The sequence below is a fragment of the Megascapheus bottae genome, chromosome 3, assembly GCF_031878675.1.
Source record: "Megascapheus bottae isolate mThoBot1 chromosome 3, mThoBot2.hap1, whole genome shotgun sequence".
In the NCBI taxonomy this organism is placed as follows: domain Eukaryota; kingdom Metazoa; phylum Chordata; class Mammalia; order Rodentia; family Geomyidae; genus Megascapheus; species Megascapheus bottae.
In genome coordinates, this window is record NC_143511.1 from 90,823,231 (window position 1) to 90,840,670 (window position 17,440).

Consider the following 17,440-nt stretch of genomic DNA (forward strand, 5'->3'; position numbering starts at 1 on the left):
TCTTGTCCTGAACTGCAGATTAGATATGCATTTCTGTGACCTTCCTCTAGGGGGTGACTGTACTGCTCTCTGGGTGGATTTACATGTGTTAGGTGGTTAGGTTTGTCATTGATTTTAGACAAGTCTGCCCTGGGTGCACCTGGGTTGTTGACTCTCTAATTTTTTTCCTAGCAGGCACTTCCAGCCAAGGGGGAGACTAAGCAAGAGTGTTGCATGAAAACAGAGCTGCTAAGAGAAGGTAAGAGTTTGCTCAGGCAAGAAAGGTAACTTTTCTATTTGCCTACTTTTTGTTATTTTGGCTTTTCCTTAGTCTCTACCTAGGGTTATGGTGTAATTTTTAACTGTTCCATTTATAAATAGATAGACATTTGTATATACATATAGACACACAAAACATCTGCTAGAGAAGGGGAAAAATTGAGTATGAAAAGTAAAACCCTGCATATCCTCATCTTTAAGAAAAAGTGAGTGATTATATGACTATCTATAGAATATTTGCATCACTGAAAAGTGGAACCTAACTCAGGTCTTGTCTGATAATATACTCAATAAATCCAGATGCAAGCACCGGATGGGATGGTAGGTACTCAAATAGCATGGTTCATATAACAACATGGATTTTTTTTTAAATTTTTAATTAATTTATTTATTTATTGCCAGTCCTAGGGCTTGAACTCAGGGGCCTGGGCACGGTCCTTAAACACTTTTTTAGTGTCTGGGCTGATTTTGAACCTGGATCCTCAGATCTCAGCCTCCTAAGTAGCTAGGATTATAGGCATGAGCCTGGATGAACATTGTCTTTTTTTTTTGGCCGGCCCTGGGGCTTGAATTCAGGTCCTGAGCACTGTTCTTGGGCTTTATCAAGGCTAATGCTGTACCACAGCACCACTTCTAGCCTTTTCTATGTGTGTGGTACTGGAGGAATCAAACCCAGGTCTTTGTGCATGCTAGGCAAGCATTCTACCACGAGGTCAAACTCCAAGCCCTGGATGGTATTTGTTTGTGTGTATGTTTCAGTCCTGGGTCTTGAATTCAGGGTTTGAGCACTGTCCCTGAGCTTCTTTGCTCAAGGCTAGGGCTCTGCCACCTGAGCCTCAGCTCTACTTCTGGCTTATTGATGTTAATTTGAGATAAGTGTTTCATGGAAGTTGGGCATCAGTGACTCACACCTGTAATCTTAGCTCTTTAGGAGGTTGAGATTTGAGGATCTCGGTTCAGAGCCAGCCTGGGTATGAAACGTCTGTGAGACGTGTGTGTGTGTGTGTGTGTGTGTGTGTGTGTGTGTGTGTGTGTGTGTGTGGTCTGTCAGTCATCAGGCTTGAACTCCGGGCCTGGGCGCTGTCCCTGAGCTCTTCAGCTCAATGCTAACACTCTACCACTTGAACCACGGCACCACTTCTGATTTTCTGGTGTTTAATTGGAGAAAACAGTCTCACAAACTTTCGTGCCTGGGCTGGCTTTGAACTGTGATCCTCAGATCTCAGCCTCCTGAGTAGCTAAGATTATAGGCGTGAGCCACTGGCACCCAGCCTAACAAGGATGCATTTTAGGTGAGTTTTGGCAAGAAAAGAAAGCCAGGCCCCAAGGGCCACATACTGTTTGACTCCATTTATTCATGTTATTCTGGAGAAACTGAACTAAAGGCTCAGAGGAGAGGATGTTGAAAAGGAGAGTCTACAGAAGTACAGAATATGAGGAGAAACTGAAGAGCTGTTCTGTAAGAGGTTGGGAGGAATGCCTGAGATTTCATGATTCAGGCATGTTTTAAGATGTGCCTGTAGATCATATACCTTGGTGTCTACATTCTGTGTCCATGTGACCCCCATATGTGGGAGCTCTTAGGAGACTTTGGGGATCTGGATTTTAAGGTATGTGGCTACTGGAGTAGCGCAGACTCTGTTTCTGTGGGGGGGCTCCAACTCATGTCTTCCTTTCACTAGGCAATCTGTGGCAGTCGTGTTCATTGTACCCTTACCCAGAGCAGTCTCTGTGTGTGCTTATTCAGACCTCAGCTGGGTCACTGTGGTGACCTTGTTCCCTCTCTTGCCAGCTCTTTACCTCTTGAGACCATTTTTAGTAGAAATTGTTGTACAAGTGATATCAGGTACCCGAAGTACGTAACAAGATTGTGTCAGTCCTGGTTCTTGAACTCAGGGCCTGGGCACTTTCCCTGAGCCTCTCTGTGCTTGAGGCTAGCACTCTACCACTTGAGCTACAGCACCTCTTGTGGCTTTTCTGTCTCTTGTGGTACTGAGAAATGGAACCCAAGGCTTTGTACAGGCCAGGCAAGCACTCTACCACTAGGCCACACTCTAACTCCTAATACTCTTTTTAAATTGGATGATGTATTTTTATTTTTGAATTGTTAGAATTTGGTCTTTAAAATATAAGTATAGGGCCAGGAGTGTGGCTTAGTGGTAGAGTGTTTGCGTATGCGTAAAGCCCTGGGTTTGATTCCTCAGTACCACACAGACAGAAAAAACTGGAAGTAGTACATGGCTTAAGTGGTAAAGTGCTAGCCTTGGACAGAAGAGCTCAAGGACAGTGCCTAAGCCCTAAGTTCAAGCCCCAGGACTGGCAAAAACAAAAATAAATAAAACAGTGTAGGAGATATTCACATATTTTCTCCTATTCTGTGCCCTATCACATTATTATTATTATTAATTTATTTCAATGGTCTTGGGGTTTTGAACTCAGGGCCTGTCCTAAGCTTTTTTTTTTAGCCAGTCCTGGGCTTGAGCTCAGGGCCTGAGACTTGTCCTTGGACTTTCTCAAGGCTAGAGCTCTACCACTTGAGCCTCAGCACCACTTCCAGCTTTTTTTCTATGTATGTGGTACCGAGGAATCAAACCCAGGTCTTCGTGCATGCTAGGCAAGCACTCTGCCACTAGGCTAAGCTCCCGGCCCTCTCTTTTATTTTTATTTTTGTAGTTAATTGGAGGTAGAGTGTCACATCACAGAGTCATGTACTGGTGGCTTATACCTATATGCCTGCTTACTCAGAAGACTTGAGATCTGAGGATCATGGTTCAGATCCTGCCAGGGCAGGAAAGTCAATGAGACTCTTAACTCCAATTAACTCCCAGAAAATTGGAAGTAGAACTGTGCCACAAAGTGGTTAGAGTGCTAGCTTTGAGCGAAAACTCTCAGGGACTGAGCCCACGCTCTGAGCTCAAGACCTGTGACCCAAACACACAGATCTCAAACTACTGTGTGGCTAGGATTATAGGCATGAACCATCAACACCTGACCGGATTTTGTCCTGTCCTGTCTCTCCCCGCCCCCCAGTGTTTCTTTCCCCCTCCTTCCCTCCCTCTCTCTCTCTCCCTCCCTCTCTCTCCCCCTCCCTCTCTCTCTTCCCTCCCCCTCCCTCCCTCCCTCCCTCTCCCTTTCTCTGCCTTCTTCTGTCTGTCCTTCCCTCCCCTTCCCTCCCTTTCCTTTCCTTCCCTCCCTCCCTTCCTTTTTTGTCTGTCCTGGGGTTTGAACTCAAGGCCTGGGCTCTTTCCCAGAGCTTCTGTGTGCTCAAGGCTAGCATTTTATTACCTGAGTCACAGAGATACTTCTGGCTTTTCCTGTTCATGCTGGTCATTTTGGAGATGGAATCTCTTAAAACTTTTCTGCCAGGCTGGCTTCAAATATTGATCTTCTTAATTTTGGCTTTCTTAAATGGCTAGAATTACAGACATGAGCCACAGGTACCTGACTGAGAATAATAATTATTCTAACAGGCTCATAGGGCATATGTTTAATTTTTTTTTTTTTGGCCAGTTCTGGGGCTTGAACTCAGGGCTTAGACATTGTCTTTTGGTTTCCTCAAGGCTAGTGCTCTACCACTTGAGCCACAGCACCACTTTGGCTTTTTCTGTGTGTGTGGTACAAAGGAATGGAAACCAGAGTTTCATTCATACAAGGGAAGCATTCTTCCACTAGGCCACACGTGTGTGTGTGTGTGTGTCTGTGTCTGTGTCTGTGTCTGTCTATCTGTCTGTCTGTTGTGCAGCTTGAACTCAGGGCCTGGGTCCTGCCCCTGAGTTTTGTTGCGTTTACCAGTCCTGGGACTTGAACTTAGGGCCTGAGCTTCTTTTGTTCAATGCTAGCACTCTGCCACTTGAGCCATAGTTCCACTACTGGCTTTTTCTGTTTATGCGGTACTGAGGAATTGAACCCAGGGCTTTGTGCTTGCCTAACAAGCACATTCTAAGCCACATTCTCAGCCCCCGGGAGGCAGTTTTTATCGGCAAAGTGTCATTCTCTTTGTTCTTCGTGAAAGGATAATCCCTGGATGCTATAATGAAAGCAGACATACCTCTAAAATTTTTTTTTTGGGGGGGGGGGAGTCAGTCGTGGGGCTTGAACTCTGGGTTGAATGCTGTTCCTGGGCTCCTTTTTTTTTTTTTTTTTTTTTTTTTTTTTTTTGTGCCAGTCTTGGACTTGAGCTCAGGGCTTGAGCACTGTTCTTGGACTTTCTCAAGGCTAGAGCTCTACCACTTGAGCCTCAGCACCAATTCCGGCTTTTTTCTATGTATGTGGTACCGAGGAATCGAACCCGGGCCTTCGTGCATGCTAGGCAAGCACTCTACCACTAGGCCAAACTCCTGGCCTCCTCCTTTTGTTTAAGTCTATCACTCTACCACTTTGAGCCACAGCACCACTTCTGGCTTTTTCTGTGATTCATTAGAAATAAGAGTATCATAGACTTCCTGGCCTAGCTGGCTTTGACTCAGGATTCTCAGATCTAAGCCTCCTGTATAGCTAGGATTACAGATGTGAGTCACCAGCTCTTGAGTAAAGTGAACATTCCTGAATGTATGGCTCCCAGCCATAGACCTTTTCTTTTGTGAGGCTCAAGATGGATAACATTTATTTTGTTTCCATGAAATCAGTTTATTCCTGATAAAAATGATGCCAAGCACAGTTTTGTTTTAAAACTCTTTGAGTAGCTAGAATTAAAAGCACAAGGGCCTGGAGTTTGGCCTAGTGGTAGAGTGCTTGCCTAGCATGCATGAAGGCCTGGATTTGATTCCTCTGTACCACATACATAGGAAAAAGCTGGAAGTGGTGCTGAGGCTCAAGTGGTAGAGCTCTAGCCTTGAGAAAGTCCAAGGACAATGCTCAGGCCCTGAGCTCAAGCCAGGACTGGCAAAAAAAAAAAAAAAAAAAAAAAAAAAGCATAAGCTACTAGTACTTGTTTCTTTTCCTTCCTTCTTGTTGATGGTATTGGAGTTTCAACTCAGTGCTTTGTCCTTGTTAGTAAATGCTCTACAACTTGAGCCATGACTAGTATGCCTTGCTTAAATTGAAACCAGGAATCTGTAGTTGTTTATCCTTTTTCCATTTATATTTATTTTGGTCAGTCATGAGGCTAGGTCCCAGAACCTGGGCACTGTTGGCTTTTTTGTTCAAGGCTAGTGCTCTGCCACTTTAAGCCACAGCTACTCTTCTGGTAGTTAATTCGTAATAAGTCTTATAGACTTTCCTTCCCGGTCTGGTTTTGAACCATGATACTCAGATCTCAGACTCTTAAGTAGATAGGGTTATAGGCATGAGACACCAGCACTTGGTATAAGGTACTATGTCTCTCTCTTTTTTTGGGGGGGGTCACAGGATTGATGTTGGCCTGGGTGCTGTCCCTGAGCTCTTCTGCTCCAGGCTACTGCCCTACCCTGAAGCCAAACCTCACTTCCCCTTTTCTAGAGATTAATTGGAGATAAGAGTCTCAGGTCCCCTTGTGCCCTGGCTGGCTTTGAACCTTGATTCTCAGATCTCAACCTCCTGAGTAGCTAGGATTACAAGTGAGAGCAACCACACACAGCTGCTGTGTACTTTTTTTTTCCTAGCTATTTTTAGATATTTATTTATTTAGGCATGCCCTGTCACCTTTTGGTGCTTTGCCCCTTTTTCTATAAATTCTTGTGCCTTTTCAAAAATTTATTTTTGATATTCCTTAGTTTAGGTTGAATGTATAAAATTTAACATAGAATATTTTCTCATATATATTATGTATATATAATAATAATAATAATAATAATAAATGTATAGTCAGTCTTGGCTTGAACTCAGGGCCTGAGCACTGTTCTTGGGCTTTCTAAAGGCTAGAGTTCTACCACTTGAGCCATAGCACCACTTCTGGCTTTTTCTTTTTTTCCATGTGGGACTTGAACTCTGGGCATGGATATTGTCCCTAAGCTTTTCAGCTGAAGGCTACAGTGCTACTTCCGGTTTTCTGGTCCTTAATTGGAGATCATAGTCTTACGGACTTTCGGGCCCGGGCTGGCTTCGACCAGTGATCCTCAGATCTCACCCTCCTGAATAGCTAGGATTATAGGCATCTGGCTTAGTTCTAGCTTTTTCTGTGTGTGTGGTACTGAGGAATCAAACCCAAGTCTTCATGCATGCTAGGCAAGCACTATACCACTAGGCCACACTCCCAGCCCATATTTATCCTTTTTTGCGGGGGGGGGGGGGGGGGGGGGTCAGTCCTGGGCTTGAGCTCAGGGCCGGAGCACAGTCCTTGGATTTTCTCAAGGCTAGAGCTATCACAAGGCTAAACTCCTGGCGGCCCCCCCCTTCCTTTTTATATGGATGTTATGACTTCACATATTTTTTGTTTTGTTTTGCCTTTTTTTTGTTCAGTCATGGGGCTTGAACTCTGGGCCTAGGCACTGTCTCTGAGCCCTTCAGCTCAAGACTATTGCTTTACTACTTGAGCCACAGTGCCATTTAGGGTTTTTTGGTGGTTAATTGTAGATAAGAGTCTCATGAACTTTCATGCCCTGGGCTGGCTTTGAACCAAGATCCTTAGATCTCAGCCTCATGAGTAGCTAGGATTATAGACATAAGCAACTGGTGCCTGACTTCACATTTTTTTTTCACTTGTTTTTTTTAATGAAAGGTATGTAAGATTACATCATTCCTGCATCTTCTCAATTCAGTAGTCTACACAATCAGTGGAGTTTCTCTAGTAACGTACTATAGAAAGGATCCCTGATTTGCACCTGTAATTACTTCAAATAGTTTTGCGAATGATCTGTTTAAAATCTTGCCTATTGTGCATTGCTAGCTTGAAGATGTTTTCTTTCTCTTTAGAGCTGAACTTTATTTTGAGGTGATTGCAGATTTATTTGCAGTTACAGGAGACAATATAGAATGATCCTTTGTACCTGTCCGCTCTTCCACTATTGATGACACCTTACAGAATAGTGTAATGTTACACCAGATTATTGACTGTTAGTATAGGCAATCCTTGCCTATCATGTATGAAGCCCTGGGTTCAATTCCTCAGCACTGCATACACAGAAAAAGCTGGAAGTGGTGCTGTGGCTCAAGTGGTAGAATGTTAGCCTTGAGCTTAAGGACAATGTCCAGGCCCTGAGTTCAAGCCTCACAAAGAGGGGAGGGAAAAAAAAAGGTGTGTCTGGGGGAATCCAAGAATCACTGTAGTCAAAATGGTGAATATGAAAATAAGAAATTGTCTCAACAAGGCAAAATTTACCTCTGTAGGAAGGTGCACTATCAGCCACAAAACTGGCAGGTAAGTACACAGAGCAGGCAGGCCCTTATTTGTCCCTAATGCAACAGGCCTGGCCTCTCTGCTCAGATTGGTTGAGGTCAGGTTCACTCACAATTGCCTAGTTTGTATAAGGTAAAATGTATTTACATAAGGTGACCTACCTCTTTTTCTCTCTCCCCCACCCCCATATACTGGGGCTTAAACTTAGGGCCTAGGCACTGTCTTTAAGCTTTCTCAAGACTAGTACTCTACAACTTGAGGTGCAGCATCACTTCTGGCTTTTTCTGTGTATGTAATACCGAGGAATCTAACCTAAGGCTTTGTGCATGCTAGGCAAGCACTTTACCACTAGGCCACACCCTTGACCCAAGCTTTAGTTCTTACTGCTCTTTTTTTTTTTTTGCCAGTCCTGGGCTTGAGCTCAGGGCCTGAGCACTGTCCTTGGACTTTCTCAAGGCTAGAGCTCTACCACTTGAGCCTCAGCACCACTTCTGGCTTTTTTCTATGTATGTGGTACCGAGGAATCGAACCCAGGTATTTGTGCATGCTAGGCAAGCACTCTACCACTAGGCCAAACTCCCGGCCCCTAGTTCTTACTGCTCTTATTGCTTTGTGTCAGCAACTTTTATATAGTTTTGTCATTTTAGAAATGTCATGTTAATGATTTTATGTTGTCAATAACCTTTTGAGAGTGTTTTCATTTACCTAATTCATTTAAGTTTGCATCATTTATCAATATTTCATTGCTCTTTATTTCTTAGTAATCTTTTGTGGCATGAATGTCCTAGGGTTTTTAAGTTTTTTTACTTTTTGGAGGACATTTGGGCTGTTCTGTTTCTTATTTGTACAGTAAAGCTGCTACAGACATTTGTCCACTCCTTTTTGTTTGGAACTAAGTTTATATTTTTTTCTAGGATAATTGCCCAGAAATATAGAGGCTGTTGTAGGTGAGTGTGTATTTCGTTTTTTGTGTGTGTGTTTAAAGGAGGAGGCAGGGACTCAGGACTAGGTCCTGTTCCTGAACTTTTTTTTTTCCTCAAAGCTAGCAGTTTATCACTTGAGCCATGGCTCCCCTTCTGGCCTTTTGGTGGTTAATTTAGATACAAATCTCATGGACTTTCCTCTGTGGGCTGGCCGAAACCATGATCCTCAGCCTCTGGAATAGCCCTCTCGTTGCCTGCATGTGTTCAGTTTTGTAAGTTCCTATAAACTGTCTTCTGATGTTAGGCATTCCTGGTAGCAGTTTGTGAGGACTCTGGTTTCTCTATACTTGCTATTGTCTGTTTTAATTTATAGTCATATTGAGAGTTACACAATATTTTGCTTTTGATAGAACTGGATTATTTCTGAGAGTTCTTCACGTAGTCCAAATGCTAACCATTTCAGGTATTTTCTCCCATCCTGTAGCTATTTCTTTCTCCTTTTTTGGTAGGCATTTTCAGAATAAAGGTTTTTCATTTTAATGAAATCAAACTTAGTGATTTACTGTTTCTCTCCCTTCTGTCTTGTGTTTCTGTATAAGATTTTAAAAAAATTAAAGTTTTACATAAGGTCTTGCCATGTAGCCTGTGATAGGCTTGGGCTTGAACTTGGTCATCCTCTTGCCTTTGCCTCTCAAGTGCTGAGACTATAGATTTGTACCACTATTGTTGGCATAAAAATGTATAGCTTTTGAAGTAGTCACATTCTTTATTCTGAAGTGATTATAAGGAATGAGGTTTAGGTTAAGGTCTGCTTTTCCTCTTGTGGCCTCTTTACTGAGTTCTCAGTATTAATGTTGCTTCCTTGCTTGTCCTGTATGGTTGTCTGCAAATACTAGCCTGTTCCCTGAGCCCCTCTGCTGCTTCCTCTTGACCTGGATGATCTTTGTTGTTGTTGTTTTTCTTGCCTGGTTGCACTATCATAGGGCCTTAAGGCTGATGCTGAAATAGTGAGAGTGGATGCTAGCTATTGGCTTTATTCAGATGTTCTTTGTTACCTTAAAGAAGCCATCTTCTATTCCTAGTTTGCTTAGTGTTTTCCTGTTCCTTTCCTTTTTCAGTCTTCCTGCCTGGGATTACAGGAATGTATCACCATGCCTGTGGGGTTTTTTTTTTTTTTTTTTTTTTTTTTTTTTGCCAATCCTGGGGCCTGAACTCAGTGCCTGGGCACTATCCTTGGACACTTTTTGCTCAAGGCTAGTGCCCTGCCACTTGAGTCACAGTGCTACTTCAGGCCTTTTCTGAGTATGTGGTACTGAGGAATCAAGCCCAGGGCTTCATGCATGCTAGGTGAGCACGCTACCATTAGGCCACACTCCTGGCCCCTCAAGGTATTTTTTTTTTTCCCCCTTGCCTCTCCCTTTTAGTTATTCAGGTTGGTGAATTGTTTGATTTATTTGAAGGTCAATTAAAGTTTTGCTTTGCTGGAATAAACTTTATTTGTACCAAATCTATTAACTTTACAGTATATTTTTGGCTTTGGTGCATTCGTTTTATTTAGAATGTTTGCATTTATGTCCATTTGGACTATTGATAGGTAATTTTCTCTAAAACTCTTGTCTGCTTTTGGTATCAGTATAATGCTGATTTCAAAAAATAATTGATCAGTTTTATTAAAATTTTTTTTTGAAAGCTAGGCACATGCTGGTGACTCATACCTGTGATCTGTAATTCACGCTGTTGAGGAGGTTGAGATCTGAGGCATGATTCAAAGCTAGTCTGAGCAAGAAAATCTGTGAGACTCCTATCTATTCAAAAGGCCAGGAGTTTGGCCTAGTGGTAGAGTTCTTACGTAGCATGCACAAGACCCAGGTTCTATTCCTCAGTACCATATACAAAGAAAAAGCTGGAAGTGATACTGTAGTTTAAGTGGAAGACTCTAGCCTTGAGAAAGGTCAAGGACCAGTGCTCAGGACCTGAGTTCAAGACCCAGGACTGAGTAATAAAGTCTGAGTAATAAAGTCTTCCTAACAACCACCAGAAAAATTAAAGTAGAGCCTTGACTCAAAGTGGTAGAATGCTATCCTTGAGCAAAAAGTGCTCAGGGACAGCACTTAGGCCCTTAGTTAAAGCTCTACCACTGACCACCCCCCCTCCCAAAAGGGGAAAAAAAGGAACAGCTGAAAGTGGAGCACTGTAGCTTTAGCCTGGGGGGGGGATGGGGAGGATTTAGTGACAGTGTCCAGGTCCTGAGTTCAAGCCCCAGGACAGCACCAGAAAAGTGTTGTTAAAAAAAAAAAATCTAGGGGCTGGGAGATTGGCCTAGTGGTAAAGTGCATGCCTAGCATACACAAAGTGTAAGGTCTGCTGAAAGGAAACTCCATGCAGTTCAAGAGAAGAGAGTTTATTGTGTGAGGAAAGAGCAGACTCCTGCCGCCCAAGATGGAGACTGGTGAGCAAGAGAGCTGTTTCTCTCAGGGTACTTCATGGTATCTCTTTTGAGTCTTTTTTTTTTTTTTTTGCCAGTCCTGGGCTTGAGCTCAGGGCTTGAGCACTGTCCTTGGACTTTCTCAAGGCTAGGACTCTACCACTTGAGCCTCAGCACCACTTCTGGCTTTTTGCTATGTATGTGGGGTACCAAGGAATTGAACCCGGGTCTTCGTGTATGCTAGGCAAGCACTCTACCACTAGGCCAAACTCCTGGCCCCTGAGTCTTTCTTTTTTAAAACTCTTTAGTTTTGTTTTTTAAATTGAGAATTGTATACTTTTTTATACTATTTTTTATTAGCTTATATTGCTTATATGGGGCACTTGTTACATCTACGCAGGTATTTACATATTGTATTACAACCAATTGCACCTCTCTGTCACTCCTCTTGCCCCCCCTAAACATCAACCCCCAACAGGTGTCCTTGTTCCATTTTTATAGTCACATCTTGCCTATTTCAAGTTTTCAACTCTTCCATCCTGCCCACCAAGCCCACCTCTCTCTCACTACTTCTCCTGCCCATTAACCAACCTCAGTTTCTCTATGCTGCTCTCATATGTACTTATATTTCAAATATTTTCCTCCAAATTATATTTCAAGTGTTTTCCTCTCTCCATTTTTTTTTTTCTTTCCTGCTTGGGTTGGTTGTTGTGAGGAAAAACTGTCTTTAATCAAAATGTATTGCTTGCCTTTTGTTATAAGTAGCTGCTTGGATTGGTAGTGTGACTTAGTAATAGAATGCTTGCCTAGCATGCACGAAGCCCTGGGGTTCAGTTCCTCAGTACCACATACAATGAAAAGCTGGAAGTAGAGCTGTGGCTCAAATGGTAGAGTGCTAGCCTTGGGGCAGTGCCTGGACCCGGAGTTCAAGCCTCACCACCAACTTAAAAAAGAAAAAAAAGAGTAACTGCTTTATGATAAGGAGTTTTAGAAATGTAAGGTTTTTGTCTTTAACTGGTTTCTTTTCAAAATGGAATTATAACATACCTCAGATTGTACAAGAAATAGCAGAGAGTGCTGGGTATATTTTAAGATTGTGTGCTGTTTACCTTGTTTCAAAGTCACTTTATAAACACTTTACCTTATTCAAACCAGCCAATCATGAGCAGGTTGTGAACCTTCACTCATCCAATCCAGGCAGAGGGATAAATGGGGAACAGGGTCAGGGGGAACCTGCCTGCTCTATGTGCTTTGCTTGTCTGTTAGATTTTGGCTGGTGCCACACCCTCCTGCAGAAATGAATTTTGCCTTGTGGAGATAATTCTTTATTTTTGTATTTATTGTTGTGACTTCAGTGTTTCTTGGAGACTATATTTATAACTGATCTTGAAGCACAATCTCAGATTGTAGCCTCTTGAGTAGCTAGGGTCACAGGCACTAGCCACTGTGCCTAGTTCAGAGTTGTCTTTTTTCCTCATCCCCCTATTGATCATCAACTTCTGTTGAGTTTTTCTGTGCTGCTGTTATGTAATGTATTCTATAGTTACATGCCCTTCTTTTTTTGGTCATTCTCTCCTGTCCTTTTCTTCTTCAGTAGTCTGATCTCCTGTTCACTTATATAAGAAATGAGATGTATGGATTTATATATATATATATTTTTTGGTCAGTCCTGGGACTTGAACTCAGGGCCTGAGCACTGTCTTAGGCTTTTTCAAGGCTAGCACTCTACCACTTGAGCCACTGCACCACTTCTAGCCTTTTCTATGTATGTGATACTGAGGAATCGAAGCCGGTGTACTCTACCACTGGCCAAACAAAACTCAGCCTCCCAGCTTTTACTAATTTATTTTTTTCTGTGTATGTGGCACTAAGGGATCAAACCTAGGGCTTCCTGCATGCTAGCCAAGCACTTTACTACTAGGCCATGCTCCCAGCCAAGTTTTTGGATTCTGGGGACAGAGGAATGATAGCTGGTATGATTAAACAAACAATATAGTGTGGCTGGACATGAGTGGCTCACACCTGTAATCTTAGCTACTCAGGAGTGTGTGATCTGAGGATTATGGTTTGAAGCCAGCTCCATCATGAGAGTCTTAGAAACTTTTTTTTTTTTTTTTTGCCAGTCCTGGGCTTAGGGCTCAGGGCCTGAGCACTGTCTTTGGACTTTCTCAAGGCTAGAGCTCTATCACTTGAGCCTCAGCACCACTTCTGGCTTTTTGCTATGTATGTGGGGTACCGAGGAATCGAACCCAGGTCTTCATGCATGCTAGGCAAGCACTCTACCACTAGGCCAAACTCCCGGTCCCCTTAGAAACTTTTATTTCCAATTAGTTGCCAAAAAGCCAGAAGTGGAGCTGTAGCTTAAGTGGCAGAAAGCTAGCCTGCAGCACAAAAACTCAGGGACAGCACCTAAGCCTTGAGGTCAAGCCCTAGGACACACACACACCCCAACACACAAATGCAGTATGTTAGATGATAAGTGCAATGAAAAGTTAAGGCAAGGATAGGTGGTGAGTACAGAACACTTGGCAGAAGCTCTTCCTGCATCCAGAGTTGTGATCATAAGTGCTTTGTTTCAGCCCATTTGTGTTGAACCCATGTAATAACTCATGTCTTTCTTTGACTATCCTGGACCTATTTTTTTTTTTTTTTTTTTTTTGCCAGCCCTGGGGCTTGAACTCAGGGCCTGGCCACTGTCTGTGGATACTTTTTGCTCAAGGCTAGAGCTTTGCTACTTAAGCCATGGCACCACTTTCAGCTTTCCTTCCTTCCTTCCTTCCTTCCTTCCTTCCTTCCTTCCTTCCTTCCTTCCTTCCGCCTCCCCCGCCCCCCCACCTTCTCTCTCTTTCTTTCTCTAGTCCTGGGCTCGAGCTCAGAGCCTGAGCACTGCCCTTGGACTTTCTCAAGGCTAGAGCTCTACCACTTGAGCCTCAGCACCACTTCCGGCTTTTTTTCTATGTATGTGGTAACAAGGAATCGAACCTGGGTCTTTGTGCATGCTAGGCAAGTGCTCTATCACTAGGCCAAAGTCCCAGCCCTCACTTTCAGCTTTTCTGTGTATGTGGTGCCTAGGAATTGAACCCAGGGCTTTGTGCATGCTAGGCAAGCATGCTACCACTAGGTCATGCTCCTGGGCCCCTGATTTTTATTATTCATTCATTCATTCATTCATTCATTCATTCATTCATTTATTTATTTATTTATTTATTTATTTATTTTAAGTTACCAAAAGTAGTATGACTTTCAAAAAGACTTAGAGGAGTAACTTTTGGGTCAGGGCCGAAGTGAGGGGAGAATGCAGATTATGGATGGACTGAAACCTGACCTTTTACTGTATTCTGTTTGTTCATGTGAAACTGCTTCTTAGAGCCTTGCTATATTATCTTTAGCACTCAGATTTTTCTTTCTTTCTTTCTTTTTTTTTTTTTTTTGGTGGGTCATGGATCTTGAACTCAACCTGGGCGCTGTCCTTGAGCTCTTCAGCTCAAGGCTACCACCCCACCCTTAAGCCAAGCCCCACTTCCCATTTTCTTGAGGTTAACTTTTCTTGAGGTTAACTGGAGATAAGAGTCTCAGGTCCTTTTGTGCCCAGGCTAGCTTTGAACCTTGATCCTCAGATCTCAGCCTCCTGAGTAGCTAGGATTACAGACATGAGCCACTGCTCCTATGCTGGCCAGGCTTTTCTTATAGAAGTGATACCTCAAGCTTCAATGTGTACTAGTGTTAAAGAGATAACTTTGTAATTCGTTTGTTTGAACTTAAGTGTTGGTTTGTATGTGAAGTAAACACATGGCAGGATTTCTTTTTAAAAAGAAGTTTGTTGAATGAGCCATGTACTTTGATTTTATGTGTGTCTATTTGTAGACATTTTTTTTCTTTAAGTTTTTTTGGGGGGAGTGGGGTGAATTAAGAGGTTGAATTTAGGGTCTTGTGCTTGCTAGGTAGGCACTCTTTACCACTGGAACCACACCTCCAGTCCTTTTTGTTTTAGTTAATTTTGGGATAGAGCCTGCATTTATGCCTTAATAGGCCTAGACCACCATCCTCCTATTTATGCTTCCTGTGTAGTTGGAATGAAATTTGTGTAACTGTTGTCTCCTTGACTTTTTGTCCTGGATTGGCCTTGATTGTAATCCTTTTGATTTATACCTCCTATATGGGATTATAGACCTGAGCCTCTGCGTCTGGCTTGAAATGTTTTTGAAGTTAGTCACAGGGAGTATCATCTGTGCTCATGGTAGCTGTGTGGGAGGGCCTATGCCAGCATCCAGGGATGACCATTTCTCCATTCACAGATATACCCATGGCTGCTGATGAAGCTTCCACAGAGAAACAGGCCGGAGAGGCCCCTGTAGCTACAGATGGTGAAACCAATGGGTCTTATGAAAAAACTGGTGACACTAGTCACCTAAATGTGTCCAAACACACTCAGGAGAACATAAGAGCCAGCCCACAGGAAGGCACCAACAGAGCACCCCGGATTGCAGAAAATGGGGTCTCAGAAAGAGACACAGAAGTGGAGAAGCAAAACCATATCACAACTGATGACTTGATGCAAACTTCTGTTATTGGCAGCAATGGATATTTCTTAAATAAACCAGCTCTTCAAGGACAGCCTTTGAGGACTCCAAACACTCTAGCTTCATCCCTTCCTGGCCACGCTGCAAAAACTCTTCCTGGAGGGGCCAGTAAAGGCAGGACTCCAAGTGCACTTCTTCAGACACCAGCTGCAGTACCTGCTGTGCCTGGGGAAGGGAGTGCAGACACAGAGGACCGGAAGCCTGCAGCCCCTGGCAGTGATGTCCGGATTCACAGGGCACGAAAAACAATGCCGAAGTCCTCCCTGGGCCTGGTAATTTTTTGTCTTCTCTTCCTATGTTTTTCTTCCTCCTTTTTCAGTGAAAGCAACTTGGATTCTGTGCATTAAAGAGAAAAGCTAGTTAATGGAAGTGATTGTTTGGAAGATGGTCACTTACAGGTTACTGAGTAGTTAGGATATACTACTAGTACTTCATATATGAGTGACAAAGCAAGGTGATCCCTTCCCCACTCGCTTTCGAACTTTTTCCTCCTGGAGGTTTCTCTTGTCCCTTCCCTTCCCTTCCCTTCCCTTCCCTTCCCTCCCCTCCCCTCCCCTCCCCTCCCCTCCCCTCCCCTTCCCTTCCCTCCCCTCCCCTCCTCTCCCCTCCCCTCTTTTGTTTTGGTCAGTTGTGGGGCTTGGGTTCTGTCTCTGAGCTCTTCATCTCAAGGCTACCGCCCTATCCCTGGAACCACAGCGCCACTTCTGGTTTTCTAGTGGTTATTGGACATAAGAGTTTCATGGACTTTAGTGCCCGTGCTGGCTTTGAACTGAGGTCCTCAGATCTCAGCCTCTTGAATAACTAGGATTACAGGTGTGAGCCATTGTGCCCGGCTTCTTTTCTTTTCCTAGAACTCCTCTCTACCTGGACAGTATCTTGCCTGGTTTGTGCCTTTAGCACTTTATGATTTTCTGTTTATTCTGTGTGTTGATGTTTTTGCTTTAGCATTTATTTTTGGTTAGTTTTTTGTGTGTGTGCACTTGTGTATGTGTGCATGTGCACATACTAGTCTTGAAGTCCGGACCTAGGTGGTGTCCTTTCGCTTTTTCACTCACGGTTGGTGGTACATTTGAGTCACAGCTTTACTTCTGTCTGTTTGGAGGCTAATTGGAGATGAGGATTTCATAGACTTTTATAACTAGGCTGGCTTTGAGTCTTGTTCCTCAGTTCTCAGCCCCCTGAGTAGCTAGGATGATGGGCATTAGCCACCAGCTCTTGGTTATCTTTTAAAAAAAATTCTGGCCTTGGGGTTTGAACTCAGGCATGAGTCATGCCTAGAAGGCCTCGTCTGTATCACCTTATTCTGCAGAGGATAAATGTATCATTCTACCATAATCTTTTATGTGTTCTAATTCCACAGAGAAGGTTCGTTAGGGTAGGGTGGTTCTGAGTTACAGTGGTTTTCCCCTCAGATCTTGGCCTCCTCCTAAGGGTGGCCATCTTCATCTCTGTGCTGAGTGCCACATGTGGTCTTGTGGTAGCTGCCATGACTGAGGGGCCATGGCAGGAATGATACGGAGCTACACTGCCAACCATCACAAACTGACTCCAAAGTATTGGGTCCTGGAGATACCAAGTGTCACCGGATGCCTGCTGACATGTCCATCAATGTGGCCTCATCCAGTCACCAACATTTTAAAGTTTTTTTTTTTAGATGAGAAAGTTTAGAAATAATTGTAGTAAATGTAGTGAACAGACATCCCGTGTACCCTTCACCTAGCCTTTTTTTTTTTTGGTCAGCTGTGGGACTTGAACTCTGGGCCTCGGTGGGCACTGCCCTTTAGCTCCAGGCTGCTGCCCTACCCCTGGAGCCACAGCACCACTTCTGGTTTTCTTGTGGTTAATTGGACTTTAGTGTGAGACTGACTGGAACTCTGGAACCGTGATCCTCAAATCTCAGCCTTCTGAGTAGCTAGGATTACAGGCGTGAGCCACCACATCTGGCTTTATCTAGTTTCTTTTCTTTTTTTTTTTTTTTTTTTTGCTAGTCCTGGGCTTGAGC

At 43.4% G+C, this 17,440-nt stretch overlaps 1 protein-coding gene across 7 annotated transcripts in view; it reads left to right on the forward strand.

Annotated features, from left to right (window-relative positions):
• The window catches only part of Ehmt1 (euchromatic histone lysine methyltransferase 1), a 123,068-nt gene that overhangs the window by 29,260 nt on the left and 76,368 nt on the right, over positions 1-17,440 (forward strand). For 6 of the 7 annotated variants that reach the window (XM_090331028.1, XM_090331026.1, XM_090331030.1 and 3 more), the window contains exons 2-3: positions 172-238; positions 15,154-15,710. In XM_090331028.1, the coding sequence (XP_090187154.1) occupies positions 172-238; positions 15,154-15,710 (624 nt within the window). The remainder of the gene's footprint in view (positions 1-171; positions 239-15,153; positions 15,711-17,440) is intronic. The other variant, XM_090331029.1, reaches the window with a different exon arrangement.